General features: G+C 47.3%; 1 protein-coding gene and 1 long non-coding RNA gene across 4 annotated transcripts in view; both read right to left on the reverse strand.

Moving 5' to 3' along the window:
* Nucleotides 1-7456, reverse strand: part of LOC113577480 — a 59704-nt gene extending 52248 nt beyond the window's left edge. Inside the window, exon 1 of one of the 2 annotated variants that reach the window (XR_004776930.1) lies at nucleotides 7150-7456. This is a non-coding gene — a long non-coding RNA (uncharacterized LOC113577480). The remainder of the gene's footprint in view (nucleotides 1-7149) is intronic. The other variant, XR_004776931.1, reaches the window with a different exon arrangement.
* A 3732-nt stretch (nucleotides 7457-11188) lies between these two features.
* arhgef7b (Rho guanine nucleotide exchange factor (GEF) 7b) overlaps nucleotides 11189-22518 on the reverse strand; it is a 25501-nt gene continuing 14171 nt past the window's right edge. Inside the window, exons 7-22 of one of the 2 annotated variants that reach the window (XM_027014853.2) lie at nucleotides 20569-20663; nucleotides 20388-20483; nucleotides 19976-20098; nucleotides 19683-19821; nucleotides 19343-19402; nucleotides 18130-18276; nucleotides 17858-17944; nucleotides 17538-17607; nucleotides 17260-17399; nucleotides 16314-16523; nucleotides 15564-15657; nucleotides 15306-15395; nucleotides 13914-14078; nucleotides 13110-13209; nucleotides 12950-13004; nucleotides 11189-12636 (exon numbers count right to left, since the gene is read on the reverse strand). In XM_027014853.2, the coding sequence (XP_026870654.2) occupies nucleotides 12514-12636; nucleotides 12950-13004; nucleotides 13110-13209; nucleotides 13914-14078; nucleotides 15306-15395; nucleotides 15564-15657; nucleotides 16314-16523; nucleotides 17260-17399; nucleotides 17538-17607; nucleotides 17858-17944; nucleotides 18130-18276; nucleotides 19343-19402; nucleotides 19683-19821; nucleotides 19976-20098; nucleotides 20388-20483; nucleotides 20569-20663 (1794 nt within the window). In that variant the 3' untranslated portion in view covers nucleotides 11189-12513. The remainder of the gene's footprint in view (nucleotides 12637-12949; nucleotides 13005-13109; nucleotides 13210-13913; nucleotides 14079-15305; nucleotides 15396-15563; nucleotides 15658-16313; nucleotides 16524-17259; nucleotides 17400-17537; nucleotides 17608-17857; nucleotides 17945-18129; nucleotides 18277-19342; nucleotides 19403-19682; nucleotides 19822-19975; nucleotides 20099-20387; nucleotides 20484-20568; nucleotides 20664-22518) is intronic. The other variant, XM_027014852.2, reaches the window with a different exon arrangement.

Raw genomic sequence — 22518 nt, forward strand, 5'->3', positions numbered from 1 at the left:
CACATAACAGTGACACAAGTTGTGTTATTTTGGCTCTGGATTCCAGCACACTGGAGTAAAATGATACTATTACTACTAGGACTGGGAAGTACAGAGTGGCAGCTTTAATTCAATATTGTGTAGGTCATGTGTCTCTATCAGGCAAACCACATAGGAATCACAGGCATCTCTGAACACTTTTCTTGCATTTCAGAGGACCATGAGGTACGTAGACACATTTAGCCTCCATTCAAATTATGTTTAGTACTTAGTTGCAGATTATTTGGCATGAATAACTACTTATTAAACCAGATATGATTCCTATATGGTTCATCCAAACAAAACGCAAATACCCTGAAATTAAAGCTAAGGGTCAGCAATTTTACCTTACAATCATTGTTTTATTTCAGACCTAACATGATAAAGTGCACAAATAAACAACAGCATCCTTGTTAAAAATGTACATACTCAAAAATATAGTTAAAATCAAAATGGCAGTGTGTAGTGTCATTAGCGATTAAATGGCACATGCCTCTCTATAGCTCTCAGGCTGAGTTGGATTTTGCTCAATGGCTACCAATTTGACGATTAGGTGATGTGGGCCAAACAAACACGGATGACTTGATATAAAAACCTGTAGTATACATTGCTTTACCAAGGCCAAATACAGGTGCTTTTCAAAAACTGAACTCACTTATAGGCTATAAAAATAACATTTCATTTGTTCTACTATAAACGCACCCCACCCCACCCCCAACACACACACACACACACACAACTACTACTACTACCCTTCTTCAAACTATCCACAGATTTCCACGATTTGAAATCACCAAATTGCGTTTGAATGGCGGTGAGTAAGCGTTTGACATTTGGACAGCTGTCCCTCTCAAAAAAGGGACGTTTCAGCACGAAGCGCATGGGGTGAAAAGGTGGAAACTGGCAACCACGGCTGCCATGGTAACCGTTTGGTGGGTCTGGGACATGCTGTGTGTCTCAGCCATTTCTGTGACACGGTTTAAGAGGCGCAGTGGTTGGCCACATGTCAGTTTAGGAGTTTCTTGCCTTTAGCTACTTTTGCCATTGTTCCTAGTCTGCTGCCGCCGTTGTTCACATGTTGTTAGGCAATGCGAAACCACACTGGGAAAAGAGCGGAAAGGCGGTTAGGAATTCACCGCTCAGAAAAGCACTTCGGCTTTATCGGCCCTGGTCTCTTATGCTGCCCTTACAACGACTTTGTAGCAAGTTCACCGTCGCGGATTCCCAGTGTCACAATAAAGTCATGAGTTTCGCTAGAGTTGTGGAGTGCTCCCGTCATCTGCATCGTTTGGTGTAAGGCGACCAGGACAGCTCTCTTAATTCTGTTTTTAGTCGAGCACACAAGGGCAGCTGCGTCCAAAAACGACTTCACTTTCTGCTCCATTGTTCAAGTTTCTCTTCTTGAGCATAATGGAAAACAATCCAAAGGAATCCGGTCGCAGCCTTGCGAACAGTGAGCCTGCAACATCCCCCAACCTTTCTAAAATTAGTCTGTGACTAAAAACTCCCCGACTAATCACGTTGTCCTCAGACGTGAGAGGCTGTCACAGTCTTTTTCAAAAGTCTGCTCGACGCCTTCTAGCATACGGTCAGCAAGTTGAAGCCACTGCTAAAAGAATGCAGCGAAGGGGGTCTTCAGCTACAGAAGCGCCGGGTCTAATTTGTGTAAGAAACGCGGGGAGATGTGAGCTGCAGTCCGCGGGGATAATTCGACTAAAAGAAGTGCTCTGGTCCTTCCTGCTGGGCTCAGCCATAAAAGCCGCAGTGATGGGGTTTTATTTTTTCCCTACACTTGCCGAAACAATTGCCGGCGACCGCATGCAGACAGGAATCAGGTTAACCAAGAGCAATAAAAACACGGTTTTTGGACGTGACTCCGGCGGCGCGGAAATGTGGACCTGTTGGAAACTTGTTTACGGTAATTGTCGGCGCGCGCGTTCGTGCATCGGGAAAGGGTCCTGGAAGCCGCGTGACGCGCGCGGGGTGGGGGGGCTGCACCAGTCGAAATAGCACCATCTAGCATAATTGCGCTTGGTCGTGGTGATCTCTTTTCGAATAAATAATAAATCATTTTAGACACAAACGGACATTTGACGGTGATGTTTGAAAGGGAAAATGTCTCTTTCCCCCACAACAGTCAGGATCTACAGTACCTGTGTGTTACTGTTCCCTGACCAGTAAGATAGTGCTTGATATTGTTACTTCTAGCCCACAAGCGAAAAGCACCTTCAGCGCGGTGCAGCCACATGTCAACCCCGAGCAGTTTTTCAAATGTTCCACAAATGCGCAGCGTATCATTCAATGCCTTGGCATCGTCCAAGCATGTATAGTGCAGTCATAGACCTTTTCCCGTTCGTCTGTTCAAGACGTTTTGTAGTGGCTGATGTAGAGTTGGTGTTAGCGAGACTGTAAATATGCGGTGTGCGCTGACTGCAGTAGTTCAGTGGCCTACAGTGTGGTGTTTGCATACGTTTATTCAAGTACAAGGAAGCTTTGGCCTACATTACTACACTTACTGCATAATCAAAGACTTCATCCAGCTATTCATACTGTGCATCTAAGTTGTCAACTTTCTTTCCGGTATTTGGTGCGAAACAGTAGAAAGCGTCTTGCGTTGCGCAGAGATCATTTCTAATGGAACATGTGCGCCCTCTGCTGTCTACATTCCGGACGCGTCGCCTCCACTGTTTTAAGCAAGAATAACACTTGGCTAGTTAAAATTAGTGCAAGTTTAACTCAAGTTTGAAAAACCGGTATTTGACATCTAGCTGTAGATGTCACAAGATATTTATATTTATAATTCTTTGTTCTGGACTTTGATCATTATTTTTTATTATGAACCAAGCAGCTGTTGATTTGTGCTGCAGTGACGTTGTCCAATTGAGCAATTGGGGGCGCTATTGATCTCGCAGTAATATGAACGGATATTTAGGTATGTAATTGATAGGTTAATCTACGTCTTTCGAATCTAGTAACACAAAATCTCAATAAATTGATCAAATCTTTTGATTTAGCCAACCGTCGTACTATATGCATCAACCCTGATATTTACGCAAGTCACTACTGCCATCTGCTGGCAGAAATACTGAATTGCGTGTGATGCAAACAATTCCGAGCGGGGAACTACAAGTGAGTTTTAAGACGTGACGTTTTTAAGGTCCTCTGCAACGGTTTCACGTCCGGTAAGGACAAAATGGAATCTATTTTGAATTAACTTTGTACATAAAGACCTCTCTGTTTCTTCCTGTTTCTCACTCTTTCATCATCACTACAGTACAAACTGAAGGGGTTTCTCTGCTCCAGTCGCACCATTTTATCTTCTAAGTGAGCACAGAAAGCACTAAAATTTGTAGTACAGTGAAACAAGTCGGACAAGGCTTCTGTGTTTAAGGGAGTTACCGAGCTGCACTGTAGGGGGCAGTATACTGACATCCTGCAGCCGGATTAGAACATCTATCTGCTTGTGTTTCCCGGTCTTGGTCCTAGAGAAGCCTTGCAGTGCAGAACAGCAGCTAGTGTCGTCTCTGCTCTGTTCTGCAACACCATTTGAAACTACGGAGTGCTGGACTTGAGTTCAGTCAGGTGTGTTGGGGTAGGATAGACCCTGAACTGTGCAGTGCAGGAGTTCGTTGGAGCCTACAAACACTCCTACAAGATCATGCACATTTTCACTCGAGTTAATGTTGCACAGAAGTCAGGCATGGCTCTTCATGGTGGCTAAAATCACACTACCGGTGGAACGAAACTAAGGTTTAAATTTATCTGCTGGCTGCTGGTCAAAATACAGAGACTCTTTCAGATACTGTAGAGTATTGCTCATAACAGTTGTGTTCTACCGGATTGAGACAATGTGTACGTCAATAACCCTTGCACAATATTCCATAAAGTTAGTCAAACCTGACTTACACAGTCCACTCAAGCCTGCTTGATGTAGGTGGGAGAGGACAAAACATTCTCTCTCTCTCTCTCCCTCCCTGAGTGAGAGATTACCTCCTTAAGCTGCTTACCTTCTCTCATCCCTGATTCCATTTTTCCTCCCCTTTTCAGTCTTTCATTCTCTCCCTCTCATTCTTTCTCTCTCCTGGCTGGTTCGTTCCATTCTCTACGTGCCCACTCCCCTGTACCGCCCTGCGACTGCTGATCCTATTAGTGGGAAACAAAGAGGCCTTGGAATAGCCCCCAGATCCACATCCCTTTCTCCCGTTCCCCTTGTCTCCAGCACGTGGCCCATCCAGTGCTGACCAGGGTCAATACCGCGGTGGAGCCCTCGGGAGGGAAGCGCCTGGAAAGCCCCCGGCTAAGTAAAGATGCTCTCCGTGACTGAGGAAGACTCCAGTTTTTCAGACTTGGAGGTTAACGTACAAACGACCCAGGGAGACAGCTTTCTGTAATTCAGATCTTGCAGTGTGAGATCTTCCTGTGCTCCAGGATGTGCAGTGGGACAGCTTCCTCCAGTGCAGGTTGAGCAGTGAGGCAGTTTCCTATGACGGTCCAATTTGTGCAGTGAAACAGCTTCCTGCCGTCCAGGTTGAGCAGTGAGAGCTTCCTGGATTCTGAGCTGATCGGTGTTTGATACGGAGTCCAGGTGAGTTTAGGTGTCCAAGTGGCTGCGTTCATGAAGCATCTTAAGCACTGATTTGGTATTGGCTATTGTTTCTTTTACACCTGTGCCAACATGGTTATAAAGACAGGGGGCGCTGGTTCTACACCAGCCTGTTCACCTGCTCCGACAGTGTCGCTAAATGGGCCAAGGTGTTGTTGGGAGAACATGTCGCAATACTAGGATTGCTGGATACATTCAGTGACGGGTTGAGAAGTCACCCTCGTAACAGTCAGGTCTGCAGATGCTTCCACTAAAGGCATTCAAAGAGGAATGCATAAAAAACTGGCCTAATGCATAAAGAAAGTAGTCTGTACAGCACAGTCCCCTAACAAACGTGCTCTGTACAGCACAGTCCCCCTAACAAACGTGCTCTGTACAACACAGTTCCCCTAACAAACGTGCTCTGTACAGCACAGTCCCCCTAACAAACGCGCTCTGTACAACACAGTCCCCCTAACAAACGTGCTCTGTACAGCACAGTCCCCCTAACAAACGTGCTCTGTACAGCACAGTCCCCCTAACAAACGCGCTCTGTACAGCACAGTCCCCCTAACAAACGCGCTCTGTACAGCACATTCCCCCTAACAAACGCGCTCTGTACAGCAGTCCCCCTAACAAACGCGCTCTGTACAGCACAGTCCCCCTAACAAACGCGCTCTGTACAGCACAGTCCCCCTAACAAACGCGCTCTGTACAGCACAGTCCCCCTAACAAACGCGCTCTGTACAGCACAGTCCCCCTAACAAACGCGCTCTGTACAGCACAGTCCCCCTAACAAACGCGCTCTGTACAGCACAGTCCCCCTAACAAACGCGCTCTGTACAGCACAGTCCCCCTAACAAACGCGCTCTGTACAGCACAGTCCCCCTAACAAACGCGCTCTGTACAGCACAGTCCCCCTAACAAACGCGCTCTGTACAGCACAGTCCCCCTAACAAACGTGCTCTGTACAGCACAGTCCCCCTAACAAACGCGCTCTGTACAGCACAGTCCCCCTAACAAACGCGCTCTGTACAGCACAGTCCCCCTAACAAACGCGCTCTGTACAACACAGTCCCCCTAACAAACGCGCTCTGTACAACACAGTCCCCCTAACAAACGCGCTTTGTACAACAGTCCCCTAACAAACGCGCTCTGTACAACACAGTCCCCCTAACAAACGCGCTCTGTACAACAGTCCCCTAACAAACGCGCTCTGTACAGCACAGTCCCCCTAACAAACGCGCTCTGTACAGCACAGTCCCCCTAACAAACGCGCTCTGTACAGCACAGTCCCCCTAACAAACGCGCTCTGTACAGCACAGTCCCCCTAACAAACGCGCTCTGTACAGCACAGTCCCCCTAACAAACGCGCTCTGTACAGCACAGTCCCCCTAACAAACGCGCTCTGTACAACACAGTCCCCCTAACAAACGCGCTCTGTACAACACAGTCCCCCTAACAAACGCGCTCTGTACAACAGTCCCCTAACAAACGCGCTCTGTACAGCACAGTCCCCCTAACAAACGCGCTCTGTACAGCACAGTCCCCCTAACAAACGCGCTCTGTACAGCACAGTCCCCCTAACAAACGCGCTCTGTACAGCACAGTCCCCCTAACAAAAGCGCTCTGTACAACACAGTCCCCCTAACAAACGCGCTCTGTACAACACAGTCCCCCTAACAAACGCGCTCTGTACAACACAGTCCCCCTAACAAACGTGCTCTGTACAACACAGTCCCCTAACAAACGTGCTCTGTACAACACAGTCCCCCTAACAAACGTGCTCTGTACAACACAGTCCCCCTAACAAACGCGCTCTGTACAACACAGTCCCCCTAACAAACGCGCTCTGTACAACACAGTCCCCCTAACAAACGCGCTCTGTACAACACAGTCCCCCTAACAAACGCGCTCTGTACAACACAGTCCCCCTAACAAACGCGCTCTGTACAACACAGTCCCCCTAACAAACGTGCTCTGTACAACACAGTCCCCCTAACAAACGCGCTCTGTACAACACAGTCCCCCTAACAAACGTGCTCTGTACAGCACAGTCCCCCTAACAAACGCGCTCTGTACAACACAGTCCCCTAACAAACGTGCTCTGTACAACACAGTCCCCCTAACAAACGTGCTCTGTACAACAGCTTCCTACCGAAAGTCAAGGGGCATAAGCTGGGCTGATATGACCCCCGACTCTCACGCCAAGCTGAGAGATTCGCAGGCAAAGCTGATCAGCCGATTGAAAGGATCAGCGCCTCTGCCGTCGCGCGTTCAGTTTATTCTAGTTGACAGCCTTGTTTTCTACCTCAAAACACACATGGTTTGGCACGCGTGCGCAAACCCAAAATCAAGATCGTAAACTCAGTGAGCCTGCAGTTGAGATGGTGCAGCTGATGCAAGCCGGGACGCGTCGAGAGCCGCAGCAACTTTCAAAGCGAGAGCGGCTCGCCGACCCATCGGTTCTGCACACCTGCGGCAGCAAGTCTCGGGCGGACCGTTCGGACAGCGACCGCCGCACAGGCGGTAACGCGGTCGGCACTCACCTCCTGCGCCTCTTCTTCCCCGGTGTGCTCCCATCGTATCCACGGAAGTAGCGTCCACGGGCACGCCTCACTCCTCCCCCCAGGATTCCACCAGAGATTAAAAGTCGATCTCCCGGGAAGACGCTGCCAGCGCGTGAGAGAGAATGAGAGACTGAGGGAAGAGAGCAGCAGTCCCTGGATCTGCTGTCCATGTGTGATGCTCCCTCCCTCCTTCCTTCTCTCTCTCTCTCTCTCTCTCTCTCCCTCCCTCCCTCTCGTTCTGTCCGGAGGACCTCCTCTATCGTTGGCTTCAGTGAGGCACCAGGCCTGTATGTACACACACACACACACAGCTCCTTCAGGCTCTCAGAGGATCACAGGACCTGAAACCCCCACCCTCCAAACTATTTATTTACTACCTCCCTCAGGCCAGCAAACAAACAGAAGTTTTTGGCCGGAGCACAGAGAACAGCCTGTCCCTCTGATAGAGGTCTGAAGATCAAAGAAGGAGCACAGCAGCAATCCGGCGTCTTGGACAATCCGTCTCCTTTTAACCAGTGTACTCCAGTCGCTCTGTACTACTCCACCATGTGTCCCTCCACCCTGTCCTGTTCTTTCCAAGCGTATGAATATATTATTACCACCACAAAAGGGCCTGCGTATTGTTTATGAATTACCAGCCTGCCCAGTCAACAAAGACCATTTTCATAAGAAACCTTCATTTCATTTCGGCTTCAATTTGATTACCAGCTGAAGAATAGAAGCCCTTCGGCCAACCCCCCGAAGGCTCTTTTCTCTCTCTCTGTCTGTCTCTCTCTCTCTCTTTCTGTCTCTCTTTTTTATTCATGCCTATTGAAAGGCTTTTATTGCTTTCCTTTCAATACACGAGCAGGGAAAGGCTTTTCAGAGTAAACCACTGACAAAAAAAAAAAAAAAATTACTGCGGCGCTATTTTGCCAAATAAACAGAGCTAAAGAGAACGCGCCGCTCTGCGTTCCTTCCCTTTCATCTTTTTTTTTTTTTGGTAAACTGCGAAAGGCTAGAAATTAATGACAGTCTATTGGACTCGGGGAGAAAGAGAGCGATAGATGGGGAGCAGCCTCACAGTACAAGTCAAATCTAAATGATGCCCAGTCACTGAATGGTGCCTGGCGCAGTTTAGGGGGGTTTAGTGGACTGGACATGGGAGGTTCGGGAGTTGGCCTCGCTGGGCAGCGCCGTAGGGGGTGTCGGCAGCCGATTGATCCGGGCTGCTAGGGGACATAAAAGACGCCTTAAATGGTTCTGGAGCACTACAATTACACCACAGTTCCCTTTTGTCAAGCACCAGAGGTGACCGCCCGCCAGTCGGGAACGTGGCTATCGATGGCAGCCAGGTCTACGGTTTTCGACGGAGCACAAAGCGTTCCGTTCTGGCTCCACCGTCCTCGCGCCGGCCGGTCAAAAGCGAACGATAGCGATCAAAAGTACAGGGGGAGAGGTCAACGACGGAGGGTCAGAGGCCCACGAGACCTGCCCTCGCCTGAGTGGTAGCACAACTGTGAAAACTTCAAGATATCTTGGTGGTGGTGGGGTGATAACGGTAGTGGATGTTGGACTTGAACCGAGTGTATGTATATTACATGCGTGTAATGCATACATTAATACATGCATTATTACTGTGTAATAACAGCATTAATGGATTGTTAGAAATGCATGAGGGACCATAACATACAAAAGTTGTTTTTGTGCCGTTTAACGGCATCACAGAGCTGTAGCGAGGTCGTGCTCTTCGGTTTCCTCGTTAAGGAAACAGGCGGCAGAGTTCGCCGTTGGCCCCGCGTTTGATCTCCGCGGCTCGAAGGTAAATTAAGACGCTCTTTTGGACCGTTTTTATGCGCCTTTGTGCTTATGTACGAATACTGAACTCTAGACAAAGGTGACCAATGCATAATTCATTCGTAGGCTAAGACAAGACCTGCCACCTGAAAAGAAGCTGACATTTGAGCTTTTCACCAACATCTGCAAAATTATATGCTTTCTATTGTGAGTCAATGAGGGCTGGTCACCGTCCATAAAAGAAGGAAATTGACATGTCACCGTAATAAAGGCAGGAAATAGACTATACTCCCTTAATATCCAGGTAGGCCTGTGTGTGTGTGTGTGTGTGTGTGTGTGTGTGTGTGTGTGTGTGTGAGCCAGAGCAAGACAGAGATAAAGAGAGAGACAAGGCTATTGTCATTCATTGTGTGTTCATGAACAGGTACCAACCGACCTGGCTGCTTTGACCAAACACTCCTATTCTTGGTGGAATAAATGATTTCCCTTTAAATGTTACCCACAGATCTAGAATCAGTTCCCTCCACCCTCCCCCGTGCAGCACCCATACATTGCAAGCACGCAGCCCCGATTCCAGATCAGCCTTGTTCAGACTCCGCTCTAAGCCCATTTCCTCCAAAAAGAAAAGATGACTGATCAATACGGCACAAAGACTAAGAAACCGTGGTCTCCTGTTCTCCGTGTTGCCATCTGTGAGTGGCTGGAGGTTCGCCTTTAAGTGCCAATACTCTTGTTAATTCTTGGATACCAGCTTATGCCTCGTGCAATAACCATAAGAAGAAAAGGGCCACCGCTCGCTGCTTGATTACACACACATACACACACACACACACACACACACACACACACCTGATGCCACCCAACCAGGCCCAATTAAGTGACAGCTAACATTTTCTTTCTCTTTCTTGTTTTCCTTTGCCTTCGGAGGCTTTGTCCTCATGTTAATGCCTCCGGAACGTCATTCTCTCCCCAAATGTCACTGTCGCCTCAGTGCCCATACAAAAAGAACAAGCAGCCTTTTTCTGCATGGGCCGCAGCCAGCGATTCAAATCTACCACAATGCTTTGCTCTCCCCGAGGATCGCGTGTCTTTAGAATCTTTTGATTCGGCTCATTGTTTGTTATAAGAGGGAGGCAAGTTTTGAGAAAAAAAACCAAAAAAAAACCAAAAATACTTTTCTACGTTTTACATAAACATAGCTGTCAAACCTCCAGCCACGTCTGCATTTCCATCAACAAAGATGCAGCAAACAATACAAAAAAAACCAAAAAAAAACCACACCAACATCAAACAATACAAAAAACAAACAAAAAACAAGTAACTGGAGTTCAATCTAGCAAATTAAGTCAAACAAAATCACAAAAAAAATAGACATACAGAAACCTTGATTTCCAAACTGCAAAAACTCCAGTGAAATACAACAGAGGCGGACCAATCTGTAGAGACATAAAATATCAATACAGAAGACAACCACAGGTGAAAGTCAAGATGAGAAATTTGAGAGATTTGCCCTGGTCATGTGATCAACATCCACTGATACAAAATACAAAATACAAAAATCGAACCACTGGCTGCATTCATGCATTCATCTAGTCCTGGTGCTTCCAGCACACCGAGGTTCCAATCGTTCCTCTTTGGGATCCACGTGAAAGCCATTTTGGCTCAGCAGTTTCCACCTCCAATGCTGTCCCCAACCCAAAACCTGGATTACACACACACACTGGAGAGGAAGCCATGTACTGGGCAGCAACAATAGGGGAATTAACAAGATGGCAGTTCAGGGCTTATGCCAAGCCAGTATGCCTGGGCACAGCGAAAGGGTTCATGTGACAGTTAAAAATAAGAAACGGGGTTTGGAACACGCACATATCTAGGGAGGCCTGAGCCTGAATTCTGACAGTATTTCACAGTAGAACTACTGATCTCAGATCAGCTTTGACACCCATATATGGCAACGTGTCATGACGCAAAACTGCAGAAAGAGTATTCCTACTCCCTTTTACTTTATGAAGAACATCTTTACCAAAAGGTTGGCTGGTTTCTTTAAACAAATGCTGAGATATATCCACTTGAAAGTTGTACAGTACAAGCAAGTTGTTGATAGCAAACAGTGTAAACGGGTCCACGACTTTAACCAATGTCCATAAATGTTCATCACTTTGTAATTGGAAATTTGCATGACGGTGTTACCGGAGCTTAGCTGGATAATAAAGAAAATCTAGTTACACCACCCTAAAAGGGATAAATAATGAATAAGTACGATTTTATTTTGTTTAGTTCACATAAATTAGCATGTAGATTAGAGAAGACCAAATGAAAGAATGAATTAAAGATCGAAAGAAAACGGGAAGGACAGAAAGCAAAGAAGGAACAGGTGAGCAGAAGTGTCTTCTGTACCACAGAAAATGGAATAGAAACCACAGACATGTCTTCAGTAGATATTTCATTTCATTTAAATACATAAATTAGAATAACGACATGGAAGTTGTCAGTTAAAGCAGCACCGTAGCACTGAATATTCAAATATTTGTTGCATATGTTGTTTTCTTACAAACGGTCTTGGATTTGCAGAGAAAATGCCAAGAAATTTCTGGAAATTGTTCCCCAAAAAAGGCACATTTCTGCACATCTTTTGCAGTATAGGCTAGAAATTAATCTCTGTACAAATTCATTAGTGGAATAATAGCAAATTAAAACCAAGAATAATCACCTTGAACAATAAAAAAGGGCTTGCCCACGTTCATGTGTAAAACTGCAATGAAAGAAAACGAGACAGAAACATTGAGGCAATTTAAAACAACCACGAGAAAACAATGAGCATAGAAATATCATTTTGCCAAAAAAAGTCCTCTGAACGGCTGCGGCACTGTATTGTTGTATCCTTGCTGGCCAGGATTTTTGTTACTCTTTCACAGTGTCGATATTGCTTCCTAAAAGATCCAACTGAAAGATCTACTTTAGTCAAGGACCTAAGAGCCGACATATCAACTGGACTACAATCCCTGAGACTCCCAGTTTTCTGACTAACTGGGAACCATGTGATGTTAGCTTTCTGTAGACAGAGTTTCTCATACTTGCCAATACTTTTATTTATATTATATATATATATATATATATATATATATATATATATAAATAAAAGTATACGTTTCTCCTTTTAAACACGTTCAATAGAATTTAAGGCATAACCTAAAGCTGCTTCGGCCACTTATTCCAATATCGGTTTTCTTGGTTTACACCAGCAGTTCAGAGGCCAATATTCCATTTGGCAGAGACCAGCAAATTTGGCACTGGCAAGCTTAAGACGGTCGTAGTGAGTCTTTATTCGGTGGCGGGAAATAAAGGGCGCGGTCCAGTCCGGTCGTACGGCGTGTCCGTCACCTTCACTGCATCTTCGGGCTTGGCTCGACAAAGGGTTCTTTTGGTCAAAGGTTGATAAAGGGACTGGTTCTTTACAACAGTCACGCACGCTGCGTTACAGGACACCGTCCATTTGTCGGGGTTCTTGCGGCCCTTTTTTTGCTTCCGGCTCGGACCATATGCAAACAGGCGGCTAACTAACTGACTTTATAAGTTAGTCTCACCCCAAGAAGGGTCATTCACGCTTTTTAACACCCTCGTCACCATTTTCTCCAGCTCTTTCCTTGCCTTTTGCTCTTCCTCCAGGGTCCTCTTCATCCTCTTGTTGTCCTGGAGTTAAGACAGGGAGGGAGGACACACAGGTCACGGCACCAGAACTGCGCTCACCAGCACATCATTTCCTGGGAGAGTCATTCCAATAATGCATGCAAAAGCCCTACCATGATCTCATAAGGTGTTTTTAGGAAATTAAGTAGTTTTGCAGAATTTCATAACAAAAAAAAAAAAAGGTAAGGTAAAAAGGTGTGAACTTGACCCAAGTTGACTAATCTGCGTGCACGTTTGTAAATATTTATACATCTGGCATATTTGGAGGCTATTGACTGAATAGACGGGCATGACGTTACGCAAACGAGGGCCGCACCTGTTTGAGCTCCTGAACTTCATCCCTCAGTGCATACACAGTGTCCACCAGGCTCCTTTACAGAAGAGATAAGTGAGCATCGGTCAGCAGTCAGACACGTTCAATGTCATTTCAATGTCATTTCATTCATTCCGCTCCAGTGGTCAGGTCCCATGCCCACCTTTCCTCTATCACTGTCTGACCGTTGCTTTTTGTTTCTTCCACGATGATCTTCTCCTCCTCGGGAAACAGCATGTGGAGTCCGGACTCCTTCCTTGACCCTGCTCCCCAGGTAAATAAATAAAACAAAAGACATGTGCAAGTTTTACATGGAGATGCGAATGACCCTTGCGAGGACATATGGAAACATTTTACATCACAACAGAAGTACAGCATGTAAGATAAATAAATGGAAGTCGGTTATCTCTGGTTCCTTCTTGCACCTGAGATAAACGAGTAAGTGTCAACAACCCATTCCTAAAAACAGACAACATGAACAGCATTTAAAAACATCTCCATCATACCTAACAAACAAGACAAGCAAGCAAAAAAAAACAAAAAACAAAAACAAACAAACTAGTAAGCAAATAATTAATTAAAAACAAAACAAAAAAACCCTCTCTTTCAAAATGTCACAGTACAACACGGCTAGACCCCTGCCAGGGTGACAGACTCACAACGTAAAACTCCAACTGCTTAGTACTTCAAGCTAGAGAAACATGTCCCAAAAGAGACACAAGACTCCAACAATAATAGTGTGCAAACCAATTAAAACTTCTTGCACGCAACCTGAATAACAGACAAGTCATACACAGTCACAGTTACGCCTACAGAATAATAGACAAACTAACAAACTTGAATGTAAAAAAGTAGAGGCAACAGGCAGTTTAGTCACAAAAAGGACTCAAACCAGAGAGTGTGCAGCGGATAACCCTCAAAAGCCACGGAGAACAAACGTGAAGGGGTTATGAGCAGCTGCCCTTACGAGAGGTGGGAGCCATTCTGTAACTATGGGTTGTCCGTATACTGTCATAGTCCGAGTCTTCTGACTGGTCGGATGAGTGTTCCAGACGCAACATGCTGGCACGGCAACCCACAGCTTCCGCGTCAGCCAGCACGTGATTATGCATCAAATCAGTGCCCTGCCATGCTAATGGACGGGAGACGGGGTCAAGGGGTCAAACCAAACCAAATAGGGTTTGAAGGTGAACAAAGCCAACCGAGAAGGAAAGGGCACAGAAGGACCCGGAGGACCAAAAGAATTTTTTGAAACGGAAACAAAACAAAAACAAAACAAACAAACAAAAAGACGACATGGAGTTGAAATCAAATATGAAAGGGTCACAGCGGATGTGTAACAAACGGAAGACAGAAAGTGGGGAGAGGGAAGCAAACAGGGAAAGAGGCAGAAAACAAGAGCAGGTTGGTAAACCAGTTTTGAAAACATTCACAGAGAGGCTAAAGTGTTAGAGAGAGAGAGAGAGAGAGAGAGAGCGAGAGAGAGAGAGAGAGAGAGAGAGAGAGAGAGAGAGAGAGAGAGAGAGAGGGAGAGAGAGAGGGAGAGAGAGAGGGAGAGAGAGAGAGAGAGAGAGAGGAGTAGCTAATATCATTATAAGAAGAGCAGTTGAGGGAAGTTAATATTAGACACAAGCGCAACATTAGCAGAAGAACTACAAAATGAAACGTAACAAATGACGTCCTCCTCAAATTAGACCACAATAGGAACGCCCAAAACAGTTGCTGTGTGCAATAGCCACGTCATTATTTCTGCCATTTCGGGCCGCTCTCCATCCGACAAACGGAGAGACGGATCAGCCGTGCGGAAAAGCGGTTGAAGTAAGTGTGCCTTCAAGGACCCACAGACCCCAGCGCAGAGACTATTCCTGGTGACCATGTACGATGCCCGATGCATCAGGAATTCAAGGATCAAACCTCTCTGAGTAAGACTGACCAGTTAGTGTCAGCTGCCCATTCACATCCGGATCACATTCAGAACACCACTTAAACAGTTATGCCACTGTTGGGATTTGGATTTGAACTCCAGTGTGCCATATGCCATCCATGGTCATGAATCCCAAAAAATGCAAATCACTGAGAGGACCCCCTCTATTGCTGAGACAGTTAAAACCTGACATGGCTGGATGGCAAGTTCAAATGACTAAGTTCAAAGTTCAAAAAGGTTTTTGTTTGACTAGTACTCTCCTTCAGTCGCTCAACAGTCCTGTGTGGCGTCGGCCTTCAAGAGTCCTGGATAAAGAGCTAGCAGTTCTGATTGCTTAAGTGGCAGACCTGTAGCATCTGACCAGAATGAATTTAAGGGTAAAAAGGGCTTAAATGTGCATAAACAACAACCCCAGAGAACCTGACGCAGTCTTACTTGAGTTGAGCGTTTGCCGCGTCTTGGCACTCGTGCAGTAAGCCTCGATTACTTTCAGGATCTGCGCGTCCTCCTCCAGGGCAGCCGTGCCTGGCCGGAAACAAAAGATATCGTCCAGTCCCATCGCACGAGGAACTCGAGTGGCATGACCGTGGACACAGCTCTCTGAACCAACTGTGCGTGTCAGGCTTGGCCAAATTAGAACATTAGCACGAAAGGTTGTTACTACGGCGTGAGCGGACGGCGTCGTGCACCTACTTTTCCGCAGGGCGAACTCCTCGTCCGACGGCTTCCTCTCTGGCTTGCGCTTGGGCAGGAGCTTCTTCATACTCTTGGGGCTTTTGCTGAGATCCTGCGGAAAAGGGAACCGTGCCGCATTTGCAATGCGTCAAAAGTGCATCGCCGCATTTGTGGAGCATCATGGGTGGCAAATTACATAACTGCTTCCAGGCCTGGTGGACACCTCAGCGGTTTAGGTGTTGCATTCAGCATATACAAGTGAAAAGTGCAATAAATACCGGCTACACGTTGTGTAATAGGGATGGTGTGAATAAAAATTATGCATCTACCCACCAAACACTATTATAAACATTTAGATATCAGAAGGGGTCTATAGCCAGTCTGTTTAACGCTCAGTCCGCGTCAGCTAACCAACTGTTAGCGGTCAACTTCTGGCCGCAGCCTCAAAAGGTCAGCAGCAGTGGTCCTGTGCTCAGGAAAGACGCCTGACAGATTGTGCACATTGGGCCTATAACACCAACACTTACAAAGTCAGGGAAGTGTACCACAGCTGCGAAATGCTTTAATATAGATTTAAATAGGTCATCAACTGTTAAACCAGTTCAACATTGGCTAACGGGTTCTGCATCCTAGTTTAGCTTAAGTTAGTTACACCAGTTCCCATCTGGCTAACAAGTACTAGAATAGCATCATGCAAACTTTGTGTCGTAACCGATTAACCGCACTGGGGGCGATCCGAACGCCTGTGCAGATCACTGGCGTCCAAACCTCTTTATGGGACAGCGCAGCCGAGGGTCTGAGGGGCGGGGCTGGTCGGAGACAGCTCAGGCTCCAGGGCTTCTGGGTTTTGGGGGGCTCCAGCGGACCCCATATCATGGTTCCGTGGGAGGAGAGGTGTGGGAGGGTGTGGTAGGCGGGAGCTCCGCTCGCGCCCCGGCTCTCCGAGTGCCTGGATGGGGTGATGGGGTGTGAGGGGAGCTAGGAGGAGAAACAGAGCATAAACGCTGCTGGGCTGCAGATCTGTCACCATGGCCACCGTACCTGTAGGCTACAGGGATGGAGCAATGCATGGACTGTATTGATGATCAGTGCATCCTTCTAAAGGATGTGTTATTCTAGCAATGCAATATTTGGATGATTGTCATGATGACAACAGGCACTGTGTGTGTGTGTGTGTGTGTGTGTGTGTGTGTGTGTGTGTGTGTGTGTGTGTGTGTGTGTGTGTGGCAGATTTTGTTTTGTTCATATACCCAAGAGCAAAATCTTAGTTTCGTTTTTTATTACTGGCACGACTTTGGGCGAGTTTACTGTGAATTGAAAAGTGTTTGTTTATATTTATTTCATGCATTTACGGCATTTGCATTTGAAGGCACCCTCCTCTACCTGCTGTACCATGTGAGCTACACTGACCAATGAGCTATGGTGACGAAGACTGAACTTTACACTTTTTCTAGAGCTCCTAACACACTAAAGCCAGGAACGTGGGGTGGGGGTGGGGGTCTCAGGTGGGCTTCGAGCCGGGAGAGCGCAACAACAGGACGGGTGTTCCTAGAGAACACAGAACTAACTAGCTGGCTGCACTCATTCCCTAATGAAGAGAAGAAAAAAAAATAAAAATACTGGAATTTGTGAAATGTGCCACTTTGTCATTTGAGAGTGCTGTTCATGCTTCGGTCTGATTTGTCTTTGTCTGCGTTGGGGGGAGTTCACTAACCGTATGGCATGGTACAGACTGTGGTTTTAAACTGGACATGCTGGTTGACGTGCGTTTGGTGTGACGGTGAAGATGCTCCACCCACTCTTGCAAATCCTGCTGGTTGTTACAGATCACCTGGATTCTGTCAATCATACTCCCTGCAGAGAGCACAAACACAAATTGCCACAACTCGAGTTACGCGCGCGTCATCCCTACCACGCAGAACCGTGCCACGGTGTTAAAACGACCGCGTCACGGCCTCCCTGCTTACGGCAGTGATGCGGTCGATCGCTTACCGGATATTTCAAAAGCATTTCTCGTGTCCTCGCTCTTGTGGACGGTCGTCCCTGTGAGAGGAAGTTTCCCCTGTGGAGCAACAAAGAGAGTCTCTGCTGCCATTGCATGCTACGCACACTTCACGAGGTCTACGGTGGCAACCAGTGGCCCACCCACCGGCTTCTCAAGGCCCCACCCACCACTGGCTTGCACAAACAATAGGTCCACCCCCTGAGCCACCTACAGTCTTTACCCAATGGCGCGCCCAACGACACGCCCACGGCCACACCTACTCTCACCCACCGGCTTATGCAAGCAATCGGCCCGCCCGCTGGCCCACCTGGTAGATGAAGCAGCTCATTCGAGGGCTGGCGGAGAGCACTAGCAGCACGTGGGGGAAGAGCAGCAGGTAGCGCTCGTTCTTCTCCTGGGATCAACAACAACAACAACAACAACAACGGAAATGTTATACGGCGCCATTCTGCTCCCAAACCGCACAGACTCGACTGACCTTTTCAGTCGACAGGACGTCCTTTGAATTTGGCCTGTCGGGGCCTCGATTTCAATTACATAACGAGCACACGGTGGAGGCCGTGGGGTGCGTGAGCTCACCTCGCTGCCGTGGTTCTGCACGAGCACCTGAGACATGTAGATGACGGAGCCCAGGGTCTTAATGCCTTCCCCTTCCCAGCCACGCACTGGCTCCATCAGAACCTGCAGCTCCAACTCCTTCCTCTTCCTCAGTTCCTGACACTGTGCCTGAGGCAATGCGAACACACACACACACACACACACACACACACACTCCATAGGATGTGCCACGAGCCTCTTTATTTCTTTACGGTGTTTGAGCGTTCTCTCTCATTCACTCCCTCTCCCTCTCTCTCTCCCTCTCCCTCTCTCTCTCCCTCTCCCTCTCTCACTCTCACTCTCACACTCTCTCTCTCTCTCTCTCTCTCTCTCTCTCTCTCTTTCACTCCCTCTCCCCCTCTCTCTCTCTCGCTCTCTCTCCGTCCATGTTTTGTATTCTATCTTCTTTGCTCCAGCTCGGCGGAAGCTTCTGCCCCACCGTCATCGCGCGCGTGTGCGTGCGGACGAGACAAAAGCCTCCGATCTGCCCGTTCCAGCGATTCGTCCTGCGACAATGCAGCCGAGGCACGGGCGAAGCGAGAGCAGGAACGAGGACAATGGATCGCGCACGCATGTGGCAGGGCCTAATGAAACAGCCCACCCTGTCCACCGACTCCCCGTCCTGCTGTGTCCCACAGAGTCTATTCTCTGTAATAGAATGATAAGAGGTGTTCCGGGGGGGGGGTTGAGCTGAAGCCTGAACGGCATCTTGAGAACAATAGAGAGAGAGAGAGAGAGAGAGAGAGCGAGAGCGAGAGCGAGAGAGAGAGCGCTGAGGGATTTAATGGAATGGTGGTCAGGGAAGGATTTTGAGAGTGCACAAACTAAACGTAGTCTAGAAGTGCTCAGTGCAGTACCAACCACCAACTGCATTAGTTTGTTGCATACTAACCTACAACTCACGTACTGACATACCGGCCCATCCCAGCCCTGCAGACCACATGCCCTGCCTGCGTCTCCAAGGCCTCACCATTACAACAGGTAGTACAGAGAGAACAGGACATAAGACAGTGTGACGAGGGAAAATCCTTAAACTGCTGGTCCCTTGGCGGGGGGGGAGTCTGCGATCCCACAACACAGACACAGATCACACACAGCAAATCCCAGAACGCAATCCACAGATGCAAGTCAGAGCAGAAGACAGACACAGGTCACACAGAGCAGAGCAGAGGTGTAGGTCACACAGGAGACTCACGTAGAGGGTCTTAAATGCAGTCAGGCATTTCTGAAGGTCTGAGCGGTCCACGTGGAAGTCCTGAGGACAGAGATGTTAAACCGGCATGAAAATAAGTCTGAGCAACACGCACACAATTCACAGACACCATCAAAACCTCAGACACTCAACATGTACGCTTGTCTCTTTTTAATATCGCTTGAATACCGTTTACTAGTTATAATACTTATCATCTGAGTTAAAGATGTAATCTAGAGATTTTGCATATGTAATATTTTAATATGGGATTTGCAGTCACTTTAATCCCACAGATTCTAAATCCATGTAGTGCTGGGAGTTTAGGGGGTTGTGAGTTGCGCACCTCCATGTGCCTGTCGAGCTCCTTGAGCAGGGCCGGATATCTGTCCAGCCGGAGGAAAGGCGCGCTCAGGCTGGTCGTGAGCGCCAGGATGCCGGGACTGCTCACGCCTTTGCTCTCCATGAACTCGCCCAGCTCGTCACTGCGCCCGCGCACGCACGCACACCAGTTAGTACAAGAATACCAGGACTGAATTTAAGAAACCTGCTGTGAATTCCCATGCGCGCACACATATACACCCGCGGTACAGAGATGGCCATAACTCCAGAGGTGCGTGGAGGTAAGCGTGTGAGCACCTGTGTTGGGTGAGCACGCTGACAGCAGAGGGGTGGTTTGAGCAGTACGCCACGTAAAGACTCTGCATCTGCGGCATGAGGGACAGGAAGAACCCTCCGATCCTCTGCTGGTTCTCCGGAAACCTAACCTCACACAGGCGCAAACGCACGCACACGGTGCAGGAACAAATCTATGAGCTCATTAAAATCTTTTAAGGGCCAGGTTACTGGTGTGTTCATACAGCAATGGCATTATATGGCTAGAGTAAATGTCCTGTGGGTCACATGTGCCTTTGAAAAGTACATAAAACCGCCACTAGATGGCGACAGAACCTCAGTCTGAGAACCGCATGTGGCACATCATATGCGGCAGGCAAGAGGAAAGGCAAAGCTGGTCTCGGATCAGCTCAGGATACAGAGGAGCAAGCCTTACTTGGTGCATTCCTCTAGTGACTGAACCAGAGACTGCTGGAAAGAGTTGATCTCCTCCAGGTTGCCCAGAATATGAGCGATGTCCGCTACAGACAGTCTGAGAGTTAGAGAGAGAGGACAGACATGATGGTTTTGTAGTCAGGAAGTGAACATTAGCCACTAGGTCCGTGGCGGCGCCATACTTGTCTGTGGGCTGCAGCAGCCTCAGGTAACCACTCAGCAGGGACTGCAGCTCTTTACTGTACTCCGTCTCCTTCTGCACGATGTTCTGGAGGACCTACAGAGATCACACACGAAGGAGGGAACATTTTAGAAAACCGGACACGCTTGGGCACATGCGCACTCACTAAAAAAAACCCAAAAAAACAGTTTGAACGCACATGTTAAACTGGGAGTGGGCTGAACAGCTATTACTGTCCAGAGAGAGAGAGAGAGAGAGAGAGAGAGAGAGAGAGAGGAGAGAGCGAGAGAGAGAGAGCGAGAGAGAGAGTGAGAGAGAGAGAGAGTGTGTGTGTGTGTGTGTGTGTGTGTGTGTGTGTGTATTTGAACATGGTGCTGGCTCCTATTTATTTTGACCTTTAGATAAAATTAAGCAGTGGCCTAGCAAATGTGATTAATTAGATACTATTAGAGTACTAATTTGATTATTGAAATACTATTAGAGTACCGATTTCTGGCATATTGTCTCATCTGACCCCCCCCCCCCCCACACACACACACACACACATTCCTTAATGCTGGTCCATGTATAACAATTTTGCCAGGAAATAATTACACAACATGAAATGAATATAGCACTTATCAAACAAGTCAACCGCACTGGAGGCAAGTTTTGCCTCAACGCACACACTCTCTCTCTCCCCAACTCACAATCCACAGAGACCATTACCACTCGGGCAATTACAACACAGAGAAAGGAGGTACTCTCTATCCCTCAGCCAAGAGAAAGAGACGGACCGAGAGATAGACAGACAGAGACAGAGAAAGAGAGATGGCGAGAGAGACACAGAGAGAGCTAGACATGACTGAATCAGGTCAGTCATAGTGGAAAATGAATTGTTTCCTCAAACAAAAGGCCCACGTTAGGTGTGAAGCGGTCTCAGGAGGAGAGGCACACCCCCATCTTCAGACTAGTGATCGCATGAGGTTGAGTCATTTCTTTCTCAAGAGGAACAGTAGCGAAGATCCGAGAGTCACTACCGTTCAAGATAAAACGGGCAAGAATTAGGCATTGACTTTAAAGATTAAAAAAAAACGAGCAACGGAGAAATGGTCCCTTACAGTCTCTTAACAACTTCAGTTTCAAATTATGCCCATGTTTTTTTAGATTAAAAAAAGCCCCATATAAGAATAAATCGAAAAACATATTGCTGAAATAAATGTGTGGTAATGAAGGTCCTCAACTGTCCAGCTGGTCCCAGACCACAGAGCAAGCTGGCTCTCTCTCTAGGCATCCATCATCTTCTATGACATCCTTCGTTCTTGTCCGGCTCAGTTATTGCTTTTAATTGGACTGGGCACACTGTCAAAGCTCAAGCTGGAACCGTCTTGGTTTGAGGCGAGTGACTACTGACTAGTGCAGCGCAACCAATTATCAAACATGCTGTGCGCATGCAGCTCTTGGACCTTCGGCGGGTGAAAGCTGTTGAGACCATCACTATATATGCTAACAAAGAAAGAACACCTCATCCATCACACTCTCACACACACACACACACACACACACACACACACACACACACACACACACACACACACACACACACACAAATGGGCCCCAGGCATAGCTGTCCCAGTGGTCAGTGACATGGAAATGACAGCCTACATTATAGAAATTAAAAAAATAAAAAAATAAATAAAAAATATTAATAATAAAAAAGCAAAAGGTAGCCTCAGCTAACGCACAAACATTCCAATGCAGCCATGCCATTAAAAGTGCAGAAGAACGGATACATTTTTTAAGTGCAACTACATCCAGAAAATAATAATACAAGAAATATTCTTCTGAACGGTTTCCAATTGTGCACATTTTTGAGCAGAAACACGGTTCAGCTTGCCTGTCTTGAGCAAGTAACCAACCCAATGTGTGGTTTCTGACAAGCCAACCGTACTGAAGCGCTTCCATCACGTGG

Source organism: Electrophorus electricus, chromosome 16, assembly GCF_013358815.1.
Source record: "Electrophorus electricus isolate fEleEle1 chromosome 16, fEleEle1.pri, whole genome shotgun sequence".
NCBI lineage: Eukaryota > Metazoa > Chordata > Actinopteri > Gymnotiformes > Gymnotidae > Electrophorus > Electrophorus electricus.